Consider the following 27159-nt stretch of genomic DNA (forward strand, 5'->3'; position numbering starts at 1 on the left):
TATTTATTTTTGCTCTTTTGCACCCCAGTATCTCTACTTGCACATCAGCATCTGCACATCTATCACTCCAGTGTTAATGCTAAATTGTAATTATTTCGCCACCATGGCCTATTTATTGCATTACCTCCCTAATCTTACTACATTTGCACACACTGTATATAGATTGTTCTATTGTGTTATTGGCTGTAAATGAGAACTTTTTCTCAACTGGCCTACCTGGTTAAATAAAAGGTTAAAAAAATTCAATATATATATTTTTTTTAAACAATCGAACATCTCTAGAGACCTGAAAATAGCTGTGCAGCGACGCTCCCCAAGCCAAGCTTATAGCGTCATACCCAAGAAGACTCGAGGCTGTAATCACTGCCAAAGGTGCTTCAACAAAGTACTGAGTAAAGGGTCAGAATACTTATGTAAATGTGATATTTCATTTTTATTTAGTTTTATAAATTTGCCAAAATTTCTAAAAATCTGTTTTTGCTTTGTCATTATAGGGTATTGTGTGTAGATTGATGAGGGGAAAAAACTATTTAATCAATTTTAGAATAAGGCTGTAACGTAACAAAATGTGGATAAAGTCAAAGGGTCTGAATTCTTTCTGAATGCCCTGTACATATAACAACAAAGTTTCTTTTTGTCCTCCAAAGAGAAGGGCCCCACCCAAAAACATATTTACAAGCAATATACAGTTTAAGTATTTCCCACTAAATAAAGATGTTACATTGCTCTGTGAATGAGTTGTGTTTGTGTTCATGTACCACGTTTGCAGTCTTTGAAGCAGGAATGACAACTGGACTCTGCGTTCAATCGTGTTGTGTAGGAACCATCTCGACAGGGAGAGCACTCTGAACAGGACTTCTGATAATGACCTGAGAGAGAGAGGGGAGGTGAAACATATCAAATCAGTGTATTGGTCGCATACACAGTTTAGCAGATGTTATAGAGGGTACAGCGAAATGCTTGTGTTACTAGCTCTTAACGCAGTAAAATGTCAAACAAGTACACATCATTTAAGTGTTGTTTTTTGTAAGAATTCAAGAACGGCGAGACGAATCCAAATCAACAACCCAAATGCAATCTATGCGTATGTACACTGGAAAAATGTATATCAGATATACTAAGAATGATATGTACAGCAGTAGATAGCTCATTCTAATATATGCCGGGAATACAGGATTTAAATATTCAGTGTGAAACAGGAAGTGTCCAGTGGTTTGACGGCTGTAAGACATGGGACGGCAGATATGGAGTAAAGGAAATGAAGTTTGGTAAAAATATAGGGAAATGGGGCGATAGAGAGAACGAGGTAGAAAGAGAGGAGCGAGGAGAGAGTGAAGAGACAAGGGAAGTCAAGACATAAGAGAGCACTACAATAACAATACAAACTGATGGACGCTGCAGTTTTATAAATGTCCTGTAGAAGACTACATGAGTAGCGGATGTCAGAACATAATGCTAACTCTTTTAGACACATAGGCACACGCACATTCAGGTAACGTTTTAGTACACGGTCTGTTGCTGACAGAAGAGAGGGAGCATAGCGACACGAGAGCAGAGAATAACAGGAAGAGATGGAGCGCACAGAGCGAGAGCCTGTTGGCCTAGTCTGCATACTAATGAAGGATGTGGTCACAGCACAGAGCTCCACTTCTCATCATGAGAGAAACTCTCTCATAGTTTCCTCATGATTCCTAAGAACCTATGCGCACTCACACACATTCTGAAATGATCTGCCTCACTATTAATGTAAAAATGGTTGATTGTAGGATGAAGGGATAGAATGTGGAGATGAGGGAAGAAAAAGAAGGGAACAACAAGTCAAATAAAAAGTAAGGGCCTATGGTGGAGGGCATTTCTTTCTCACCTGGTGGACACAGTCTGCATTGTCTCCCTCCATCCATGTAATAGCGCTCTGTAATCTGACAACACAAACACACAGTCTCATGAGGTCTACTGTCATACTGTTGTAACAGATGTCAAAYGGTTCTAACAGCTTTCATAAGCAGTCATAACAAATAATAAGACTGGACATAAAAGGGGCAAAATGGTTACCAGAGGATATGAGACTGCTAGGTGTGCAGACATCATTAGCACAGCCACAAAGAACTGTTCCATCACCATTCTATAAACAATGTTAAATCATTAACAATCTGTCTTTTGAGTTCATTCAGTAACATTTCTAAAWAGGTATTAAAAAGTACACACAACAAATGATGCCAAAAGATGTTACAAGGTTACTACATGTTGAAAATCTGTAAGTTTATCACAATTTGATGGTGACTGCACTAACTTCTAGCTTTGAGCCTCATTTCAGTTCAAAATATATCAAATGTAAAAACCTGTGTTGAAAACTACCAACACATAAGATAATCTAGTCTTACCTTTTGCACTGTAGAGACCACACCAAATGCCAAGTATTTGTTGTCTACAACTTCGACCCCCCCCAACTATTATTTTTTAAGGTGTGTCGCTCTTTTCTCTACCCATCCTTTGCGTCATTATTTCCTTCACCTGTGACATCTTCCTCTCTTCCTGTCTCTCCCGCCCACTGTGTACTGACAGTGATGTTGTGGTGTATTTATAAGCTAGAGACAGACAGGCAGAAAAGACAGGCATGTCAGCAGGGTGTCGTGTCTTTGGCATCATTAAACTGAATACTTATTTATCAAATAACTCTGTAATTATTATTACGCGATTAAACTGATTAATCATGTAACTGTAATTACATTTACATTATACATTTAAGTCATTTAGCAGACGCTCTTATCCAGAGCGACTTACAAATTGGAAAGTTCATACATATTCATCCTGGTCCCCCCGTGGGGAATGAACCCACAACCCTGGCGTTGCAAGCGCCATGCTCTACCAACTGAGCCACACGGGACCAATTAACTAGTGAACTAGGAAGTCGGGGCACCAAGGAAAATATTCAGATTACAAAGTTATACATTTCCTAATATAACTTTCAGATATTTGAATATCTGGTCACTTAGTCTTCTGATTAATGAATCATTATTTACCTCATGTTAGTCTCATTCCAAACGTCGTAAATTGTTGGTTATCTGCACGAACCCAGTCTTCACTATGAGTCATCCATACATCAATTGTCTTAAATCATTTATTTACTAACTAAGTAATTCACAGAATGCATAAACAAACAGTAGATAGTTACAAGGAAATGATAACGGAGTTTCCCTAGTGGGATAAACCGGTATCGCGGCTTGGTGGACAAAAGGGGAAGTGGGGGTCAACTGAGATGAGACACTACAAAGTTGATAATTATAACAATTGAAATGCTAATCCTTTGCACATGAACACTCACTCATTCGGGAATAATTGCAATCAATATATATATTTACGCTCAGTGTGTCGTCGGGATCTCTGTTGAAAAGTTTGTTTCTGTTGGAGAGTCTGTCCTTCCTCTCTCTCTGTCGTGGTTAGAATGGATAGTTCAGAGTGACATTCATTCATGTCGTTATAGAATAGATGTTTCGGCGGTTGTCGGTCTTCGCATTCAATGATTCCGAATTCCTAGCTGCAGAGTAGTAATTAATATCAAAGACTTGTTCTTATTCTGTCGGTATCGATAGTCTAAGAGTTTAACCACGTGGGATGGTTAAAAGATTCAGCCATCTACTCAAACCTTAGGTTTATGGTCTCCTCTCAAACCTTGGCCCTCTCGTTATCGAGGTAAGTTGGTCTCCAACCTTCAACCATATCGTAATTGAGGGAAGCTCGGTCTGGTGATAGAAAACCCGGGTGGGGGTTTTACTCGGCAGAGCAGAAAAGGGCCTGTCCCAGGATGCCCGACCATAACTGTTGTCGTGGCAGAATCAGATTTAGCTAAGTAACATAGATAGATAAGATGTTATTTTCATCATATGCTTGTGAGATACTTGTCATTAGAATCTTCTGAGCTAGGGATTGGTAACTTGGGGCCAGAGAGGGGAGAGGTCAGGCTTGTCTTCATATGTCAATGTATCTGTTAAACCATGTGGTGCTAAGTAGAATATTAGAAGGGGAGGAGGACAGAGTGGAACGTTGGTTTCTTATGGGAACGTTGTTTGTAACTATTCCTAAACCATGGGATGGAGTTATTAATTGGGGAACCAGTTAGTTATCTYATACAATGTCTGTAYGCCAGTCACTCCCTACTTTTCTCATAGGGGGAAGGAGTTTGGCCGTGTTTGGAACCATTGTATGTCCCCTCTGAGGTTGCCCTTATCTTGACCTAGTATTTGACCTAAGGGGCTCACTGTCTGATTTTGAGTTTGTCCAGGTTTGGGAGTATCTAGAAATGACAATTGATATATGCCATTGGATGAGGTAATGTTTTGGTAGACAGTGAAGTATCAAGCATGAGTTTAAACCTGGTCTTGGGAGATCAAACTGAACGATGATTTATAGCTGATGCTGTCTAGCGATAGGATACTCTTCTTTGGGGTAGGATTTCTTTGTAAGTTGAGAGGGTGTATCTTGGCTATAAATGAAACTAAGATTGTTTTGTAAGCACTCTCAGAGAATTCATTGATAGACACTGAATTGATCTGAGAGGTCATTAAAGGGCTTTGGTGAAGCTTGTATATATATAAAAATGGAATATATAATTTAACTCTGACTTGTGTGTGGTTGGCTCTCTCTCTCTCTCTATTGAGTAATACAGGAAATTACCACGACACTGTGCTCATGGCGGTCTCTGATTTAGTTAAACTCCAAAAGGAATTGGAGTTCCTTCATTAACTTCTTGCAACTATAGGGGGTGCTGTTCCGCATTAGCATATTTGTGTCTCCAAATTAAACTGCCTCGTGCTAATTCATTGTCGCTACAATATGCTATTATTGTTATTTATTGGATAGAAAACACCTTCTAGAGTTTCTATAGAAGTTGGAATTTTGTCCTCTGAGTGGTACAGAACAATTTCTACAGCACTTTTCATGACAGGTTCAGATTTCAGAAATTTTACCTCTGATCTGGGGTTGTTATAAGGCCACAAGTGAATGCTATGAAGAAACGACACCTCCTACGTCTTCCTCTGGGTGTCTGTACGTCATCACGTTTTCAATGAAATCGATGGGACGTTCACGCCAGTTGATAAAGACCAAAATGTACAGAGACCCCCTTTCTCCACGTGCGCCTCAAGGCGTAGAGGCCATCGGGACCTGCCTCGTTCCGCACATCCGTGGCTTCTACAGCAATATTTCTCCGGTCAAGTTTTCAGTCGTATAGTTGTTAAAAACATCATAATGTAGTTAATTAGAGCCGTTTTATATCATTTATATCCGTTTAGTGCGATTTATTGAGGAATTTCCTTGTTTGGCTCTCTGAAGTTTGCGACACGTTTTAGGGTGTCGGTCGTTTGGTGGTGGACATTTCGAAGGACAGAGGACATCTATCGCCAAAAGACGTTTATAACATAGAAAGGATACATTGCCCAAGAATCTGATGGAAGAACAGCTCAAAGTAAGCAATATTTAATATGATAAACCGTGTTTCTGTCTGAAATATTTTAAACGCATATTTCGCCATTTTGTTTTGTTTATAGCTTCACTTGGCAACCCTGTATTGAAAAGTAAGGATATTTTAAAAATGTAAATCAGCGGTTGCTTAAGCAACATTTGTCTTCGATTTGCTGTCAACCCGTGTATTTTTAGTCAAGTATATGATAGCTTTCATTAATAGATTCACTCCTGATAGAGAGTCAGCACATATTGAGGCTTGATTTCCTAGTATTTTTTATTGTAACCACGGTTTGTATGGCTAAATATGCACCTTTTCGAACAAACTGTATCTGTATATTGTAAAATGATGTTACAGGAGTGTCATCGGAAGAATTCTGAGAAGGTTAGTGAAAAATTAAATATATTATTTTGGCGGTGATTACGTTATACGCTCTTTGGCTGGAATCGAGCTCTCTGTAACGCTTGTTACATGTGGTATGCTAACTTATCGATTTATTGTGTTTTCGCTGGAAAAACGCTTAGAAATCTGGAATGGTCTGAAATCACAAGAACTGGGTCTTTCCATTGCTATGCTTTGTCTATTTTTATGAAATGTTTTATGATGGAGTAAATTGTCATACACGTTGCTCTACTCTAGTAATTCTAGTCGATTGTGATGGTGGGTGCGAATTTGTAAACTGTGATTTCTACCTGAAATATGCACTTGTTTCTAACAAACTATCCTCTTACCATGAATATGTATCAGACTGTCATCTGAAGAGTTTTTCTTGGTTAGTGGATATCATATCTTAGTTGAGCCGAATTGGTGATAGCACTGAAGGAGTAAGAAACTGATGGAGTTAGAAATAGTGGTGTTTTGCTAACGTGGTGACTAATAGATTTACTATTGTGTCTTCCCTGTAACATTTTAAAAACTGAAATGGTGGTTTATTCACAAGATTTGTATCTTTCATTAGGTGCTTGGACTTGTGATTTATGTATTTAGATGCTACATTTAAGTTGTGGCGCATGCTAACGATGCTAATCAGTGTGGGGGGGGGTGGGGGTGCTCCCGGATCCGGGGTAGGCTCGCGTAGAGGTTAAACAGTCCAAATCACATTAAACACTATTCACAAACAGTATCATCCTCACCTATTCATTCTTATACAACAATTAGATGAGCCTCATAACTGAGGAGTCATTATCTAAACAGCGTTATGGTAATGTGACCGTATTGTCTCCCATGAGTTTCACAAAATTGTACCAAACGGACCAGTTCATAGCTGGATTCTTCACCAATCTTTTATACCTTCTCCAGAACATAAATGTTGTTCGGACCTCAAGTTCTGTGAGGTGGAATAAATTCCTTTGTTCTCTCTCTGAAAACTCACTCTCTCTCTATACTGTGGCCATGAGGAGATAATCTCCTCCAGGAATTTACAACCTGAGGTCGCAGCAGCCTGAGTGTAGGAGACAGAGAGAGGGGGATGGTGCTCGCTGTACCCAAAGAGGGCAACGTCATGACAAGGGTGACTAATGGTTCTGAACCGAAGTCTCATCATTTTCACCACATACTTTAAGATGTGAAAGACAGTTTGTCACAAACATTTGATCTCGCTGTACTTGTAAAGTTATCTTATCAGGCAGGTGGAGTTCAGGAAGTACAGACACACATAGCAGCCAATGCAAGTAGGTTTCCAGCATAAACTCACCAAATCCACAACAACAAAAACACACACACAATCATATTGCTCAGCTGTATCTTTTATTCTTCATTCCATCGCTCTGTCAGTATACAGAGCTCTGCGTTGAAGCACACATGTTCAAGGGGCCTGTCCAGTTTCAAATAACTCACAGCTCACCAAAACAAAGACCAAGGCCTGATTTACCAAGCAGCGCAATGTTTACACTTGCTMTTTTCGGAGGGAATTATAAGATGARATACAAAGCTAGAAACAGAAAACRGACTTTACTTSTCCCTTGACCTTTTGTTCAATGACTCATTCCCTTTTGAACAGAGCAGGTTTAAACATGGCACTGGTGCAGATGCTTAGTAAATGAGGCCCTGGTGATTCCTAACAGTCTTCTCATTGACAACTCAGTCTATTCACCTGCATGCTAGCTTACCAAGGCCAGATGGAATTAGTTGATGGTAAAATATATGGACCAGAGAATACACTGGTCCTCACAGAGGAAGAGCATTGGCTCCTGGTCTACGAGAAACATTAAGGACCAAACAAATATCTCAATCTACATTAAAAGTTCAGCTATGTGCCAAATCCGGGAAACTGACACTAAAAGTATTTTTGACTGTGGACCTCCTTGCATTGCCAGTGTTTAAACATACAATATATCCAACATAGCATTTTCCTTTAATGCATACAATATCATAGCAATCATACCCTCATTATGTTAAAGCATTTGCATGTGAGTAGTTATTTTTATTTATTATTTTTTACACTCTGGTGCCATTTCTAAAAAGAATTTACTTTGTAATCACATACACTCATGAAGAAAGTGGATTCTTGAAGGAATATTAGAGCGATTATTGTACATCATTGATTTACATATATACAGTATTTCAAGGCGATTTACAGACATTTGTAGAGATGGGAATCCAGTCAGCAATACACATCACTGTATGGTCCCTACCACTCTAGTTTACAATGATTCAGTTATACCGTTAGCCTTCAGTTCAGTTGTRAAGAGGATATGAATTGGTCTATTGTCAGACAGACACCGGAAGACAGTGTGCATTTGGGACTATTGTATTCTTCATGTTGTAAGTGAACCAGTAAAACACTCTTTTTTAAAACCAAGGACATTAGAACACTCTCCTAACATACACGCTAACTCATGCATACATACTGCAGAGACTCAGTCTCTCTGTGCGTGTAGAAAGAAAAAAGAGAGTACATATTCTCACACTATTTCTCCGCTGCCTTCTATTCTCCATTTTAATCTCCAGTTCTGGCCAAAGGGCAGGAACGCTAGGGCCAGGAGTTCAAGCCTTATAGCATAGGACCCTCAAAGTCAACTCTGGACCTCAAAGCCAGCTCCATCGCATTTTTTCATTGTTCCCTTCTAATCAGGGACTGATTTAGACCTGGGACACCAGGTGGGTGCAATTAGTAAATCGGGTAGAAAAGAAGACCAGCAGGATCCGGACCTCGTAGGATAATAGTTGAATACCTCTAGTCTAGGACCTAGGTCATGTGGTCAGGAGAAACTCCTAGCCCAAGGAATGGCATTCCCAATACATACAGTTGAAGTCGGAAGTTTACATACACCTTAGCCAAATACATTTAAACTGTTTTTCACAATTCCTGACATTCTGAAATTCCCTGTCTTAGGTCAGTTAGGATCACCACTTTATTTTAAGAATGTGAAATGTCAGAATAACAGAAGAGAGAATGATTTATTTCAACTTTTATTTCTTTCATCACATTCCCAGTGGGTCAGAAGTTTACATACACTCAATTAGTATTCGGTAGCATTGCCTTTAAATTGTTGAACTTGGGTCAAAACGTTTCGGGTAGCCTCCACAAGCTTCCCACAATAAGTTGGGTGAATTTTGGCCCATTCCTCCTGACAGAGCTGGTGTAACTGAGTCAGGTTCATAGGCCTCCTTGCTCGCACACGCTTTTTCAGTTCTGCCCACAAATGTTCTCTAGGATTGAAGTCAGGGCTTTGTGATGGCCACACCAATACCTTGACTTTGCTGTCCTTAAGCCATTGTGCCACAACTTTGGAAGTATGCTTGGAGTCATTGTCCATTTGGAAGACCCATTTGCGACCAAGCTAACTTCCTGACTGATGTCTTGAGATGTTGCTTCATATTATCCACATCATTTCCCTTCCTCATGATGCCATCTATTTGTGAAGTCACCAGTCCCTCTGCAGCAAAGCACCCCCAACATGATGCTGCACCCCCGTCCTCTTCAGCGTGTTGGGATGGTGTTCTTTGGCTTGCAAACCTCCCCTTTTTCCTCCAAACATAACGATGGTCATTATGGCCAAACAGTTCTATTTTTGTTTCATCAGACCAGAGGACATTTCTACAAAAAGTACGATCTTGTCCCCATGTGCAGTTGCAAACCGTAGTCTGGCTTTTTATTGATGGTTTTGGAGCAGTGGCATCTTCCTTGCTGAGCGGTCTTTCAGGTTATGTCGATATAGGACTCGTTTTACAGTGGATATAGATACTTTTGTACCTGTTTCCTCCAGCATCTTCACAAGGTCCTTTGCTGTTGCTCTGGGATTGATTTGCACTTTTTGCACAATGTACGTTCATCTCTAGGAGACAGAACACGTCTCCTTCCTGAGCGGTATGACGGCTGCGTGGTCCCATGATGTTTATACTTGCGTACTATTGTTTGTACAGATGAACGTGGTACCTTCAGGCATTTGGAAATTGCTCCCAAGGATGAACCAGACTTGTGGAGGTTTACAATTTTTTTTCTGAGGTCTTGGCTGATTTCTTTTGATTTTCCCATGATGTCAAGAAAAGAGGCACTGCGTTTGAAGGTAGGCCTTGAAATACATCCACAGGTAAACCTCCAATTGACTCAAATGATAACAATTAGCCTATCAGAAGCTTCTAAGCCATGACATTTCTGGAATTTCCAAAGCGTTTAAAGGCACAGTCAATTTAGTGTATGTAAACTTCTGACCCACTGGAATTGTGATACAGTGAATTATAAGTGAAATAATCTGTGTGTAAACAATTGTTGGAAAAATAACTTGTATCATGCACAAAGTAGATATCCTAACCGACTTGCCAAAACTATAGTTTGTTAACAAGAAATTTGTGGAGTGGTTGAAAAACGAGTTTTAATGACTCCAACCTAAGTGTATGTAAACTTCCAACTTCAACTGTAGCTTAACACATGCATATAATTTTTTCATGGTTTCAAAACCTGTTCTTCACAACCTATATAATCGTTCAGAGAAAGCCTTGGAAACACTTCTAGAATATTAAAATATTGAGGTGTGACCAGCAGCCTGCACATGTTTCAACAACTTCCTCATCAAACAAGAAAAAGAAAAACACAAATGAACTCTACCTAAAACTGAAGCCTCCATTTGGTTGTTGATAAAGAGATAGTATTTGTGAAGGAATCCTTGTGTTCTATTATTGAGTTATTAAATATTGTTTATCTGAGGTAAGAGAGTGTTTTATATTCAAAGTCAAGCATCTTTCAATGTCAACGAAGACGAACAAAAATGTATTGTACATCTACATTCTACTGAATAATAACATTGTGTATGTTAAATTAACATAGGGGAAATCTACTCCTCAGCTGTAACGATTTCACCCCATCTACAAATATGAAGTGACAAGTGGAGAAAATAAAATACGTTTTCCTCAGTAATTATTTACATTCGTGACGTGTACGAGTTTGACTTATTATAGATGTAGAATCTTACTTTGAGCCAGGACAAAATTATGCAGCAACAGGAAATGTGATTTATTATGTGGATTATAATTAATGGCCATTTTTGTAGGGGTTGATGCATTTTTCATTAGGGAAAATCAAGTCTGAAATTTCAAAGTGGAAATTACAAACTTTAGAAGCCCTTTTAGAACAGGAAMATTTTCAGCAACAAAGGTGATCAAATTAAGATCCTACATCTTTACATGTCATTATTATTATTCTGTTACATATAATACTCTTATTATTGCTGTTACTGCTGTATTATTGAATATAAATATTTGCTTTGCTCTTTCTTTATAAACGGCTAACTTTTAAGCTCAAAAATAGGTTAGGTCATATCAAGCACTGTGTCAGATAGCTTTTCAGCATCAGTATTTAGTACCTCTATAACAATGTTTCAGCAATATTTCTCAAAGTTAATTCAGACTGCTTGTTTTCAGTTGCTTTGACACTCAAGTAGCAAACACAAATTATCTCAGCAGGTCATCAATCCATCCATCGATTCATTAATCTGTCCATCTATCTGTACTGTACATTCATCTGTCGGTCTGTCTATTTGTTCATCTGTAGACATTCTGTCTTTTATAGCCTGTTCATCAATCTTCCTTTTCTCTCTGATACAATACTACTGATGCAGTTGAGTCCTTACCAACCAGATCAGACTACAGCACATAGAAATAGAGAGCACAGAACAGATACATAGATCTCTCCTATCTAACTTATCATAGCTAGCCTACCTATCTCCCTGCTAGAGGACAGAGTAGCAGGGCCTTTCTCTGCTGCTGGAAACTATACAAAACATTAGTATACATTAGACAGCTCGTAGGTATAATAACACTTGCGTGTCAATGCCCTTTGTCATATGTATCCCTCTCCCTGTGTCCATGACAGAGACACAGAGAGCAGGGCAAGGCCCCAGAGCTGACCTCAGATCAGCTTTAACAGAGTATTTACATTATTCACACTGCACTACCACATATAGGGCCGACACAGAGCCTATGACTAGCCTGGTCCCAGATCAGTATGTGCTCTAGCGACCTTTTCTCACCATAGTTGCCATGCYAAAWGTCAAAGTACCTGATAGAAGTGGATCAGTGGCRGAGATGACCTCTCTGGAGTCACATAGAAAAGCATATGGCATGACAACGATAGTTAGAGGAGTTGACTAAAGCACATATACAGATCTGGAACCAGGCTAGGCTATGGTCATCACTAGTTTACACAACCACAAAGTCATAAACCCTGCCTATTTCTACAATTTATCGTCTTAAAATCTGACCCTAAACTTAACCACACTGTTAACCTTCTGCCTAACCCTAACCTTAAATTAAGACCAAAAAGCAAATTTTTATTTTAATGACATTTTACGATATAGCCAATGTGAACTTTGTGGCTGTGTTATCTAGTGGAAACCCTAGGCTACGGCTGCATTCTAAAACAAAAATCTCTGCTCTCGCTTACATTATAATTACAATAAAACTAGTTTGGGGTTCTTTGGGATTCAGTGAAACAAGCACCACTATGTAACATTTAGTACCAGGTAGTTAGTTACCAGTTGTGTTGAAGAAAGAATACAATGTTACACAATGTTATCCAATAATTCCTTAGTAAATACCAGGTAAGTGAAACAGGACAGTAGAATAATGTTACCTTGTCTCCCAGTCTGGTGTCAACAAAAGGGCAGAGAGACGGGCAGGCTTTTGTTTCAAAATGTGACTCATGAGTGCAGAATCGGGATATCAGTGACGCCATCGGATTTACTGCATCTTAGAGTTTAGTTTACGATTTGACTTTTTCTAGTTTTCATCGATACCTATGAATGAAGTGTAGATGTCTTGATAAAATGAGTGATTTGATATTATTTTAGTCTGTTTGAATAACTCTGATACAGTACATTTCTGTTTTGTTGCTAATAAAGTGATACATCTGGAGTTTCTCTCTTGCCAACTGGGCTTTGCTTTATTTAAGGGTGCGTTCGTAAATGTTCTCTGGCTATCTACTCCGATTTCAAAGCACTCTCATCTGAGTGTAACAGAGCGCAGAATAACTGATGACTTTACTAGTGCTCAACACCCGTTGAATAGGGCCGGTGTCAGTAAACATCGGCAAAAAGCTTAATTAAATTGTTGCAAGCATCACAGTTAGTCACCAGCGCTCTGGATAACATGTAAACAGCCAAACCAGCTCTGCTAGGGTGAGTAAAATGGTCAGTGAGGTGCTCTCATTTTTGTCTGGAAGTAGCTAGCAAGCTTGCTAACGTTAGCCAGTTAGCTTGGGTGCTTGACTGCCGTTGCGAGGTCAGAACACTCTGATCAACCCTACTCCTCGTGCGCTCTGAACGCTCCGAGAGTGAAACACTCTGAATTTACGAACGGACAATCTGACAACGCTTTGAATTTACGAACGCCCAGAGCGCACTCTGGCACTCCAGAGTGAATTTACAAACACACCCTAAGGCTTATATTTACTGTGTTATACTTCTAGGTGAGTTTGACTGAGTCTGAAAACAACCCTCATGATGTAGCAACAGGACAGCACACTGTTAGAATGATCTGCTAGCCTGACATGAATGTATTGGTGTGTGTTGGTGTGTGTGTGCGGTGTGTTTATCATTATGGCTGTGTGGAAATGGATCATGCTATAGGAGAGTTATTACCATGGTTCTCTGTAGTACCAACAACTACCTTAAAAGTACACGCTAGCCTACAACTCATATGAGTTCATTCAAATATTGCTCATACGTTGCTAAGAGGTATTCTCAATTCAAGTTGTGTATTTCAATCCATTACCTCGTTACCTTTGCTCTGCTAAACAGTGGATTCTTATGTACAGACTTCCATGGTGTTAGTAATACCACTTTCCAGTGGAGGGGACTAAAAGCTGTTGGAAACACACAACACTACACCGTCGCTAAAACAGATAGATCTGCCACTTTCCTATTTTGAGGTTTGTGAATGAAGATAGCATGAAGAAAATTTAAAATAGACTAATAAGCATCTAGTGGTTAGAATGTAAACATGGCGTTGCTATAGTGATGGCGGAGTGTTGAGTGGTACTGTGGTTGGATGGAATGAAGGTCATGTGATGGAGGTGGTCTTGATAGGTCATGATCTGGGAGGAAAGTTGGAGAGAGGTGGTGATGCTGTTGTCCCTTCCTTCTCTGCCTGGTCAACGCTCTCCTCACCAGCCACAGCCACAGGAGAGCCAGGCTTACTATAAAGAGAGCGAGCAAGAGTGCGAGAGAAAGAGAGAGAAAGAGCGAGAGAGAGAAAGAAGATCATTTTTGGGGGAATGCATAATTTAGACAACAACAGGTATACAGTAGGCACAAGAATGCGTTTAAACTTGGTCAAAGAAAATGTACGGATTAGTGTAAACTACTGTAGGTCATTAAAAGTGAGCCAAAGAGAAACTGTGAGAGAGAGAAGTGAATGCCGGTGTCAGAGAGTGAGGGAGTGAGTGTACCTGTCCCCACTCTGGGTGATGAGTCTCCTGCAGGTCTCCATCTGTACATCCAGGCCTCTCTTCATAGAACACATCTCATGTATTCATGTAGTGACGGTTCATATCACTCTTAGCTGTAGCCAAGTGCTACTGGGTCGAAACCATCATCTAGCTGTAAGCCCAAGTCCATGACTGGGGAGAACACAGCTCAGCTTCTTAGCTGTAGCCAAAGTCATAACTGGGGAGAAAACATCACTCTTAGCTGTAGCCAAGTCATACTGGGAAAACACATCACTCTTAGCTGATGCAGTCATACTGGGGAGAACACATCACTCTTAGCTGTAGCCGAGTCATACTGGGGAGAAACACATCACTCTTAAGCTGTAGCCGAGTCATCTGGGGCGAAACACATCACTGCTAGCTGTAGCCGAGTCATACTGGGGAGAAACACATCACTCTTAGGCTGTAGCCAGAGTCATACTGGGGAGAAACACATCAGTCTTAGCTGTAGCCTAGTCATACTGGGGGAGAAACACATCACTTTTGCTTGTAGACCAAGTCATAACTGGGGAGAAACACATCACTCTTAGCTGTAGCCAAGTTCATATGGGAGAGACACACATCACTCTTTAGCATGTAGCCGAGTCATTACGGGGAGAACACATACTCTTAGCTGAGTCGAGTCGATAGCTGGGGAAACACATCACTCTTAGCTGTAAGCCGAGTCGATACTGGGGGAGAAATCACATCACTCTTAGCTGTAGCGCGAGTCAATACTGGGGAGAACACTCACTCTAGCTTAGCGATCATACGGGGAGAAACACATCACTCTTAGCTGTAGCGCGTCATACTGGGAGAAACACATCACTGCTTAGCTGTAGCCGAGTCATACTGGGCGAAACACATCACTCTTAGCTGTAGCCGAGTCATACTGGAGGAGAACACATCACTCTTAGCTGTAGCCAAGTATACTGGGGGATAGAACACATCACTCTTAGCTGTAGCCGCAGTCATACTGGGGAGAAAACATCACTCTAAGCTGTAGCGGTCTACTGGGTGAGAACACATCTCTAGCTGTACGAGTCATACTGGGGAGAAACACATGCACTTTTTAGCTGTAGCCGAGTCATACTGGGGAGTAAAACACCATACACTCCTTTCAGCTGTAGCCGAGTCATACTGGGAGAGAAACACATCACTTCTTAGTGAGCCGAGTCCATACTGGGGAGAAACACATCACTCTTAGCTGTAGCGAGTCATACTGGGAGAAACACCTACATCTTAGCTGTAGCCGAAGTCATAACTGGGAGAACACATCACTCTTTAGCTGTAGCCGAGTCATACTGGGGAGAAACACATCACTCTTAGCTGTAGCGAGTCATACTGGGGAGAAACACATCACTCTTAGCTGTAGCCGTGTGTCATACTGGGGAGAAACACATCACTCTTAGCTGTAGCCGAGTCATACTGGGGAGAAACACATCACTCTGAGCTGTAGCCGAGTCATACTGGGGAGAAACACATCACTCTAGCTGTAGCCGAGTCATACTGGAGAAAACACATCACTCTTAGCTGTAGCCAAGTCATACTGGGAGAAACCATCACTCTTAGCTGTAGCCGAGTCATACTGGGGAGGAAACACATCATCTTGCTGTAGCCAAGTCATACTGGGGGAGAAACACATCACTCTTAGCTGTAGCCGAGTCATACTGGGGAGAAACACATCACTCTTAGCTGTAGCCGAGTCATACTGGGGAGAACACATCACTCTTAGCTGTAGCCAAGTCATACTGGGAGAAACACATCACTCTTAGGCTGTAGCCAAGTCATACTGGGGAGAAACACATCACTCTTGCTGTAGCCAAGTCATACTGGGGAGAAACACAATCACTCTTAGCTGTAGCCGAGTCATACTGGGAGAAACATACATCACTCTTAGCTGTAGCCGAGTCATACTGGGGAGAAACACATCACTCTTAGCTGTAGGCCAAGTCATACTGGGGAGAAACACATCACTCTTAGCTGTATGCCGAAGTCATACTGGGAGAGAAACACATCACTCTATAGCTGTAGCCAGGTCATACTGGGGAGAAACACATCACTCTTAGCTGTAGCCGAAGTCATACTGGGGAGAAAACATCACTCTTAGCTGTAGCCGAGTCATACTGGGGAGAAACACATCACTCTTAGCTGTAGCCGAGTCATATCTGGGGAGAACACATACTCTTAGCTGTAGCGAGTCATACTGGGGAGAAACACACAGTCAAACATTGAACATTAGCCCTAGACCCCACACCTCAATCTGATCGGATGGTCTCTTTGGTATTCCTTCTCCCTGGATTTGAATAGTCCTCCGTGTCGTTAATCACTTCTCCAGACACTGGTCTTCCTGCTGAGAGGGAGAGAGGGAAGGGGGGAGAGAAGGGAAGGAGGGAGGGGAGAGAGGAAGGAGGGAGGGGAGAGAGGGAAGAGGGAGGGTAGAGAGGGGAGCGGAGAATGGAAGAAAATACATGGAAGTGATAAATTAAAGAGTACGGTGATAGAATGATACTGGAGAAAGTATGGTGTTCTTTTGAACGTCTTGTGTGTGATATTGTTCTTAAGAAGATGTGTGTGTGAGTATTGGTTCTTTATGAATGTGTGTTGTGTGTGTGTGTATTGGTGTATTGGTTCTTATGAATTGTGGTGTGTGTGTGTGAGTATTGGTTCTTATGAAGATGTGTGTGTGTGTGGTGTGTATTGGTTCTTTATGAAGATGTGTGTGGTGTGTGTGTGTGTATTGGTTCTTTATGAAGATGTGTGTGTGAGTATTGGTTTTTATGAAGATGTGTTGTGAGTATTGGTTCTTTAAGAAGATGTGTGTGTGAGTATTGGTTCTTTATGAGATGTGTGTGGTGTGTGTGTATTGGTTCTTTATGAATGATGTGTGTGTGTGTGTGTGTATTGGTTCTTTATGAAGATGTGTCTGTGTGTGTGAGTATTGGTTCTTTATGAAGATGTGTGGTGTGTGTGTGTTTTGTATTGGTTCTTTATGAAGATGTGTCTGTGTGTGTGTGTATTGTTCTTTATGAAGATGTGTGTGTGTTGTGTGTGTATTGGTTCTTATGAAGATGTGTGTGTGTTGTGTGTTTGGTTTCTTTATGAAGATGTGTGTGTGTGTGTGTGAAGTATGTGGTGTTCTTTATGAGGATGTCGTGTGTGTGTGTATTGGTTCTTTATGAAGATGTGTTGTGTTGTGTGAGTATTGGTTCTTTAAGAAGATGTGTCTGTGTGTGTGAGTATTGGTTCTTTAAGAAGATGTGTCTGTGTGTGTGTGTAGTATTGGTTGTTACAGAAATGCCCTTATTGGATGGAGGCAGAAATCCCTTTCAGCACATTTATAACACTCAGAATGCAGTATAACAGAGGTGTCTGTATGGTCAGCAGCACCTCATGACCAGCAAGTACAACACAGTAGAGTTACACCTGGACCTCATGACCAGACAGTACAACACAGTAGAGTTACACCTGGCACACCTCATGACCAGAGCAGTACACACAGTAGAGTTACACCTGGCTACACCTCATGACCAGACAGACAGTACAACACGTAGAGTTACACCTGGTACACCTCATGACCAGACAGTACAACAGTAGAGTTACACCTGGCAACCCGTATGCAGACAGTACAACACAGTAGCAGTTAAGGACCTCATGACAGAAGTACAACCAGTAGAGTTACACCTGGCACACCTCATGACCAGACAGTAAACACAGTAGAGTTACACCTGGCACACCTCATGACCAGACAGTACAACACAGTAAGAGTTACACCTGGACACCTCAATTGTACCCAGACAGTACAACACAGTAGAGTTACACCTGGCACACCTCATGACCAGACAGTACAAAGCAGTAGAGTTACTACCTGGCACACCTTCATGACGCAGATCAGTACAACAGCAGTAGAGTTACACCTGGCACACCCTCATGACCAGACAGTACAACACAGTAGAGTTACACCTGGCACACCTCATGACCAGACAGTACAACACAGTAGAGTTACACATCGCTGAGGTAATGTACTGATGTAATCAGTTAATTAAATTACAAGGCCATTTTATTTACCTCAGAGAGACAAGACACAGTGTTAAAAATACATCTTCTGACTGGTAAATGGAAAACAGACACTAACTAGTATGTATGTATGTATGTATGTATGTATGTATGTATGTATGTATGTATGTATGTATGTATGTATGTATGTATGTGTGTGTGTGTGTGTGTGTGTGTGTTTGAGTGTCAGTGTGCAGACACAAGCCTCCAGGCATGCAGTCATTAGTGAAAAGCTTTTTGGAGTGTGTGAGTATGCTGGGAAAAATCGCCTGCTAAAATATATTTCCCAGAGGAGTGAAGGTCAGTGCCCTGGGACAGTTTAAACCACTAGCACCACTGAAATCAGACAGCCAGGGCCAATGCCTGTGAGCAATAAACCCTGTTTTCAGCAGGCCATTACCCCATCCCTCACCTGACTCATCTGTCTAGCTCTACTCAAAATCATTTCCTGGAAAATACAAATTGACAATACTATAATCTGAGTAACTGCGAATACAGAAACTCCTGATAAATGTCTATGGAATGTTGTGTAGCCTCTGCATAAAGATGTCCGTACAAATCATTAAAACAATATAACTACTTGGACAAAGGTATTGCACTATGTCATCAATGTGTACTTATGAGAAGTTGAAGGTACTACTTCCAAGGTTCTAACATCAGTTAACCCCATAGAGTTACTATGGAATACCTAAACATCAACATTCTAAAGCGCTCCATACCTCTCCTGGCTGGTGGGTGGTCTCTGGAGCCAGAGTGCATCCTGGGAAGTCCTCCCACAGCAGCAGAGTCTCCTCTGTCTCCTCCCAGGCCAAGCTGTCACAGTCATCTTCAAACTCACACTCCCGCCTGCAAAACACACAAATGTTTCTTTATTAACGTTTGTTTGGCCTCTGGAGAAACTGCACATGGAAGCTTCCTTCTTATCAGTCTAATACCTTTACTATGGTAGAGTATAGAGAGTGTAGAAGCTGGTTGTACCTGTAGAAGACTGATAAGAGAAACTGCACATGTAATAAACACCAGTCCTGTAATGTTACTCACAGCTGGTTGAGCATCCTYTGCATTTCCTCGTTGATCTGATTGGCTGACGAGCCACAGAGCTCCTCCTCTCTGGGCAGGCCCCCATCRCTCTCCGARGTGCTGATAGTCTCATCACCCTCACTACTGTTGACGKASAGCGGGGTCTGTTTCCGGGGGCGACAGTTGATGGCAGACTGGGTGTTAGAGACCTAGGAGTGGAAAGAGAGACTTAGACAGACARACAGATAGACAGAGAGMGAGAGAGACACAGACAGAMTGACACAGACAGACACCGTCAGACAGAAAGACAGACAGACTACCTGATACATCTGGATGACATCCTCACAGTTCCTCTGCTGGGCCACGTCACACAGGCGAGCCGTGATGTCGATGCGTCTACAGATGTCCATGTCCACCTTCATGGCCTTCTCCTGGATCTTACTGTCCAGATCAGACATGTTCTACACAGAGGTCTCCTAGTAACAGTTATCATCCTAACCAGACCAGGAGTGATCTCTGTGTGGTGTGTGAAAACAGACTAGGGACCCAGGGACAGGAGAATGAACCAGACAATATTGAGAGTGAAAAGGGTCATCGATGAGCAGATGATTTGTGTGCAGTCAGATCAGGACAGTATGAGGCTGCGTGTGTATATAGGAGAAAGATGTATACCAGTTGTTGATGATGGTTCTGTTAGGTGTGGATAGCAACATGAGATGGCAGCTTCGCTTCAAGTCCTTAGGAATCTGTGCAGTATTTTGTTTTTTTATGATTATTTCTTACATGTTAGCCCAGAAAAGCTTAAGTGTTATTACATACAGCCAGGAAGAACTATTGGATATCAGAGAGACATCAACTTATCAGCACAACCAGCACTACAACCAGGAATATGACTTTCCCAAAGCGGATCCTTTGTCTGCACCTCCCAGGATTTGAACTGATTCCAGAGGCCGCCCAAACGGCCGACCCAAAACAACGCCGTCGGAGGAAAGGGTGCCGGAGCGGTGATCTAGTGAGGCTTCGGATACGCGCATACCACCCACCGCTTCCGAGTATATTACTCGCTAACGTCTAGTCCCTAGTTAATAACAAAGTCGACAAAATTAGGGCAAGAGTTGCTTTCCAAAGAGATATCCGGGATTGTAACATACTCTGTTTCACGGAGACATGGCTAGCTGGGGATATGCTGTCGGAGTCCGTACAGCCACAGCCAACGGGATTTTCAGTGCATCGCGCCGACAGGAACAAACATCTCTCTGATAAGAAGAAGGGCAGGGTGTATGTTTCATGATTAACGATTCATGGTGTAATTGTAAGAACATAAGTCATTTTGTTCACCTGACCTAGAATTCCTCACAATCAAATGCAGACCATATCATCTCGCAAGAGAACTCTCCTTGGTTATCGTCACAGCCATGTATATCCCCCTGCAAGCGGATACCAAGACGGCCATCAAGGAACTTCACTGGACTTTATGCAAACTGGAAACTATATATCCTGAGGCTGCATTTATAGTAGCTGGGTATTTTAACAAAGCTAATCTGAGAACAAGGCTACCTAAATTCTATCAGCATATCGATTGCAGTACAGGAGCGAGTAACACACTCGACCACTGCTACTCTAACTTCTGCAATGCATACAAGGYCCTCCCCCGTCCTACTTTTGGCAAATCTGACCATGACTCCATCTTGTTGCTCCCCTCCTATAGTCAGAAACTAAAACAGGAAGCGCCCGTGCTTAGGTCTATCCAACGCTGGTCWGACCAATTGGATTCCACGCTTCAAGATTGCTTAGATCACATGGACTGGGATATGTTCCGGGTAGCCTCAGACAATAACATTGACGTATACGCTGACTCGGTGAGCGAGTTTATAAGGAAGTGTATAGGAGATGTACCCACTGTAACTAAAACTTTCCCTAACCAGAAACCATGGATTGATCGCAGCATTCGCTCAAAACTGAAAGCACGTACCACCGCATGGAAACATGGCCAAATACGGAGGGAATAACTACACTGTTTGTAAGGCAATCAAACAAGCAAAGCGTCAGTATAGAGACAAAGTGGAGTCGCAATTCAACGGCTCAAACACGAGACGTATGTGGCAGTGTCTACAGACAATCACGGATTACAAAAAGAAAAACCAACCCCGTGGCGGACATCGACATCTTGCTCCCAGACAAATTAAAACAACTTCTTTGCGCGTTTTGAGGAGAATACAATGCCACCAACACGGCCCACTACCAAAGACCGTGGGTTCTCCTTCTCTGTGGCCAACGTGAGTAAAACATTTAAACGTGTTAACCCTCGCAAGGCTTCCCTATCCCAGTCTGCTGTCCCCACATGCTTCAAGATGTCCATCATTGTTCCTGTACCCAAGAAGGCAAAGATAACTGAACTAAATGACTACCGCCCCATAGCACTCACTTCTGTCATCATGTGCTTTGAGAGACTAGTCAAGGATCATATAACCTCCAACCTACCTGTCACCCTAGACCCACTCCAATTTGCTTACAGCCGCAATAGGCCCACAGACGAAGCAATCGCCATCACACTGCCCTATCCCGTCTGGACAAGAGAAATACCTACGTAAGAATGATGTTCATTGACTACAGCTCAGCATTCAACATCATAGTACCCTCCAAACTCATCATTAAGCTTGAGACCCTGGGTCTCAACCACGCCCTGTGCAACTGGGTCCTGGACTTCCTGACGGGACGCCCCCAGGTGGTGAAGGTAGGAAACAACATCTCTACTCCGCTGATCCTCAACACTGGGGCCCCACACGGATGCGTTCTTAGCCCTCTCCTGTACTCCCTGTTCACCCATGACTGCGTGGCTATGCACGCCTCCAACTCAAATGATCAAGTTTGCAGACGACACTACAGTGGTAGGCTTGATTAYCAACAACGATGAGACAGCCAACAATGAGGAGGTGAGGGCCCTCGGAATGTGGTGTCAGGAAAATAACCTCTCACTCAATGTCAGCAAAACAAAAGAGAGGATTGTGGACTTCAGGAAACAGCAAAGGGAGCACCCCCCTATCCACATCGACRGGACAGTAGTGGAGAAGTTGGAAAGTGAAGGTCCTCGGTGTACATATTACCGACAAACTGAAATGGTCCACGCACACAGACAGTGTGGTGAAGAAGGCGCAATATCGCCTCTTCAACCTCAGGAGGCTGACAAAATGTTGGCTTGTCACCGGAAACCCTCAATAACTTTTACAGGTGCACAATTGAGAGCATCCTGTCGGGCTGTATCACCGCTGGTACGACAACTGCCAACCACTTCACAACCGCAGGGCTCTCCAGTGGGAGGTGCGGTCTGCACACCGCATCACCGGGGGCAAACTACCTGCCCTCCAGGACACCTACAACACCCGATGTCACAGGAAGGCAAAAAGATCAAGGACAATAACCACCTGCGCCATGCCTGTTCACCCTGCTTCCATCCAGAAGGCAAGGTCAGTACAGGTGCATCAAATTCTGGGACAGAGAGATTGGAAAAACAGCTTCTATCTCAAGGCCATCAGATTGTTAAACAGCCACCACTAGCACAGAGAGGCGGCTGCTACCTACAGACTTGATATCATTGGCCACTTTAATAAATGGAACACTAGTCACTTTAATAATGCCACTAAGAATGTTTACATATCTCGCATTACATATGTATATATGTATCCTTCACTATCTATGGCATCTTAGCCGCTCTGTCACTGCTCATCCACATATTTTATACTTATATATTCTCATCCCATTCCTTTACTAGTGTGTGTATCAGGTTTTGTTGTGGAATGTTAGATATGACCTGTTAGATACTGCTGCACTGTCGGATCTAGAAGCATAAGCATTTCTCTACACTCACAATAACATCTGCTAACCATGTGTATGTGACACAATAACATCTGCTAACCATGTGTATGTGACCAATAACGTCTTGCTAACCATGTGTATGTGACCAATAACATCTGCCTAACATGTGTATGTGACGCAATAACATTGCTAACCATGTGTATGTGACCAATAACATCTGCTAACCATGTGTATGTGACCAATACAATTGGATAAGAGAAGGTGCAAATTGAGAGGAACTTTGGGATGTAGACTCCGTTGCTCATGAGCCTTTGAAGAGCACCAGTTCAGCCTTCAGCTGCTGCACTCTGACAGCCAACTCATCCTGACAGCCCTCACTCTCCTGGAGGTCCTACAAACAAAACACACATAATCATGAGATGCATGTCCATGCACACAGGTACACACGCAGGCCTGCACAAACACACACACAACCCACGCTCACACACATCCTGCAACCAGCTCAGCCACTACTTTCTGGAAGGCCAGATTATAAACTCAGCAAAAAAAGACCTGTCAAGTGCGTTTATTTTCAGCAAACTTAACATGTGTATATTTTGTATGAACATAACAAGATTCAACAACTGAGACATAAACTGAACAAGTTCCACAGAAATGTGACTAACAGAAATTTAGAATGTGTCCCTGAACAAAGGGGGGTCAAAATCAAAAGTAAGTCAGTATCTGGTGTGGCCACCAGCTGCATTAAGTACTGCAGTTCATCTCCTCCTCATGGACTGCACCAGATTTGCAATGTTCTTGCTGTGAGATGTTACCCTCTTCCACAAGGCACTACAGTTCCTGACATTTCTGGGGGGGAAATGTCCCTAGCCTCACCACCGATCCAACAGGTCTCAGACGTGCACAATGGGATTGAGATCTGGGCTCTTCGCTGGCCATGGCAGAACACTGACATTCCTGTCTTGCAGGAAATCAAGCACAGAATGAGCAGTATGGCTGGTGGCATTGTCATGCTGGAGGGTCATGTCAGATGAGCCTGCAGGAAGGATACCAATGAGGGAGCAGGATGTCTTCTCTACGCACAGCGTTGAGATTGCCTTCATGACACAAGCTCAGTCCGATGATGCTGTGACACACCGCCCCAGACCATGACGGACTCTCCACCTCCAAAGGATCCCGCGTCAGAGTAAGGCTTCGGTGTAATGCTCATTCCTTCGACGATAACGCGAATCCGACCACATACTGGTGAACAAAACCGCAACTCGTCAGTGAAGAATTTTGCCAGTCCTGTCTGGTCCAGCGAAAGTGGTTGTGCCATAGGCGACACTGTTGCCAGTGATGTCGGTGAGACTGCCTTACAACAGGCTCTCTCAGCCTATGCGGACAGTTGAGCACTGATGGATGGATGTGCGGTCTGGTGTCGGGCAGTTGTTTTGCATCTGTACTGCGCAGGTATGATGTTGGATGTCCCGATCTGTGAGGTGTTGTTCAACGTACATTTTATGCCTGGCCACATCTCAGTCGTTATGCTCCTTGCAGCATGCCTAAGGCACATTCACGCAGATGAGCAGGGACCCTGGGCATCTTTCTTTTGATGTTTTTTCAGAGTCAGTAGAAAGGCCTCTTTAGTGTCCTAGGTTTTTCATAACTGTGACTTAATTGCCTACGTTTGTAAGCTGTTAGTGTCTTAACGACCGTTCGATGCTCATTAATGTTTATGGTTCATTGAACAAGCATGGGAAACAGTGTCTAAACCCTTACAATGAAGATCTGTGAAGTTATTTGGATTTTTACTAATTATCATTGAAAGACAGGGTCCTGTAAAGGGGCGTTTCTTTTTTTGCTGAGTTTATATTGACCAACTCAGGGTAGGGCCAAACAGTAAAACATTCTATATTGACCAACTTAGGGTAGGGCCAAACAGTAAACATTCTATATTGACCAACTCAGGGTAGGCGCAACAGTAAAACATTCTTATTGACCATCTCAGGTAGGGCCAAACAGTAAAACATTCTATATTGACCAACTCAGGGTAGGGCAAACAGTAAAACATTCTATATTGACCAACTCAGGATAGGGCCAAACAGTAAAACATTCTATATTGACCAACTCAGGTAGGGCCAAACAGTAAAACATTCTATATGGACCATCTCAGGTAGGGCAAAACAGTAAAACATTCTATATGGACAACTCAGGGTAGGCCAAACAGTAAAATTCTATATGGACCAACTCAGGTAGGGCCAAACGTAAAACATTCTATATTGACCAACTCAGGGTAGGGCAAAACAGTAAACATTCTATATTGACCAACTCAGGGTAGGGCCAAACAGTAATACATTCTAATTGACCATCTCAGGGTAGGGCAAACAGTATACATTCAATTATGGACCATCTCAGGGTAGGGCCAAACAGTAAATACATTCTATATTGACAAGTCAGGGTAGGCCAAACAGTAATACATTCTATATTGACCAGTCAGGGTAGGGCCAAACAGTAATACATTCTATATAGACCAAGTCAGGGTAGGGCCAAACAGTAATACATTCTATATAGACCACTCTCAGGGTAGGCCAAACAGTAAAACATTCTATATGGACATCTCAGGGTAGGGCCAAACAGCAAACATTCTATATTGACCAACTCAGGGTAGGGCCAAACAGTAATACATTCTATATAGACCAAGTCAGGGTAGGGCCAAACAGTAATACATTCTATATAGACCAAGTCAGGGTAGGGCCAAACAGTAATACATTCTATATAGACCAACTCAGGGTAGGGCCAAACAGTAAACTTCTATATGGACCAACTCAGGGTAGGGCCAAACAGTAAAACATTCTATATTCACCAACTCAGGGTAGGCCAAACAGTAACATTCTATATTGCAATCTCAGGAGGGCCAAACAGTAATACTTCTATATGACCATCTCAGGGTGGCAAACAGTAATACTTCTTATGGACCATCTCAGGGTAGGGCAACAGTAAAACATTCTATATTGACCATCTCAGGGTAGGGCCAAACAGTAAATACATTCTATATTGACCATCTCAGGGTAGGGCAAACAGTAAACATTCTATATTGACCAACTCAGGGTAGGGCCAAACAGTAAAACATTCTATATTGACCAACTCAGGGTAGGGCCAAACAGTAAAACATTCTATATGGACCATCTCAGGGTAGGGCCAAACAGTAAACATTCTATATGGACCATCTCAGGGTAGGGCCAAACAGTAAAACATTCTATATGACACCTCAGGGTAGGGCCAAACAGTAAAACATTCTATATGCCATCTCAGGTAGGCCAAACAGTAAAACTTCTATATTGACCAACTCAGGTAGGCCAAACAGTAAAACATTCTATATTGACCACTCAGGTAGGCCAAACAGTAAAACATTCTATATTGACATCTCAGGATGGGCAAACAGTAAAACATTCTATATGACCATCTCAGGTAGGCCAAACAGTAAAACATTCTATATGGACCATCTCAGGGTAGGGCCAAACAGTAAAACATTCTATATGGACCAACTCAGGGTAGGCCAAACAGTAAAAATTCTATATGACCATCTCAGGGTAGGGCCAAACAGTAAAACATTCTATATGACCATCTCAGGTAGGGCAAACAGTAAAACATTCTATATGGACCAACTCAGGGTAGGGCCAAACAGTAAAACATTCTATATTGACCAACTCAGGTAGGGCCAAACAGTAATACATCTATATTGACCTTCTCAGGGTATGGCCAAACAGTAAAACTTCTATATTGACCATCTCAGGTAGGGCCAAACAGTAATAACATTCTATATTGACCAACTCAGGTAGGCCAACGGTAAAACATTATATATTGACCAACTCAAGGGTAAGCAAACAGTAAAAACATTATTATTGACCATCAGGGTAGGGCAAACAGT

At 42.2% G+C, this 27159-nt stretch overlaps 1 protein-coding gene and 1 long non-coding RNA gene across 2 annotated transcripts in view; both read right to left on the reverse strand.

The window, feature by feature from the left end:
• Positions 1 to 758: 758 nt before the first annotated feature.
• LOC112081291 (uncharacterized) lies at positions 759 to 2622 on the reverse strand. The gene is made up of 4 exons (XR_002896447.2): positions 2382 to 2622; positions 2053 to 2122; positions 1865 to 1919; positions 759 to 869 (listed from the first exon to the last, which is right to left on the reverse strand). It is a non-coding gene; the product is annotated as an uncharacterized lncRNA (long non-coding RNA).
• Positions 2623 to 7185: 4563 nt separating this feature from the next.
• The window catches only part of iffo1b (intermediate filament family orphan 1b), a 32295-nt gene continuing 12321 nt past the window's right edge, over positions 7186 to 27159 (reverse strand). Inside the window, 11 exon segments of the mRNA XM_024007720.2 lie at positions 7186 to 14090; positions 14343 to 14419; positions 14421 to 14471; positions 16618 to 16638; positions 16641 to 16669; positions 16672 to 16689; positions 16692 to 16713; positions 19136 to 19262; positions 19458 to 19645; positions 19757 to 19897; positions 23554 to 23640. Of these exon segments, the coding sequence (XP_023863488.2) occupies positions 13982 to 14090; positions 14343 to 14419; positions 14421 to 14471; positions 16618 to 16638; positions 16641 to 16669; positions 16672 to 16689; positions 16692 to 16713; positions 19136 to 19262; positions 19458 to 19645; positions 19757 to 19897; positions 23554 to 23640 (870 nt within the window). The 3' untranslated portion in view covers positions 7186 to 13981.

This window comes from Salvelinus sp. IW2-2015, linkage group LG18 (genome assembly GCF_002910315.2).
Source record: "Salvelinus sp. IW2-2015 linkage group LG18, ASM291031v2, whole genome shotgun sequence".
Taxonomy (NCBI): domain Eukaryota; kingdom Metazoa; phylum Chordata; class Actinopteri; order Salmoniformes; family Salmonidae; genus Salvelinus; species Salvelinus sp. IW2-2015.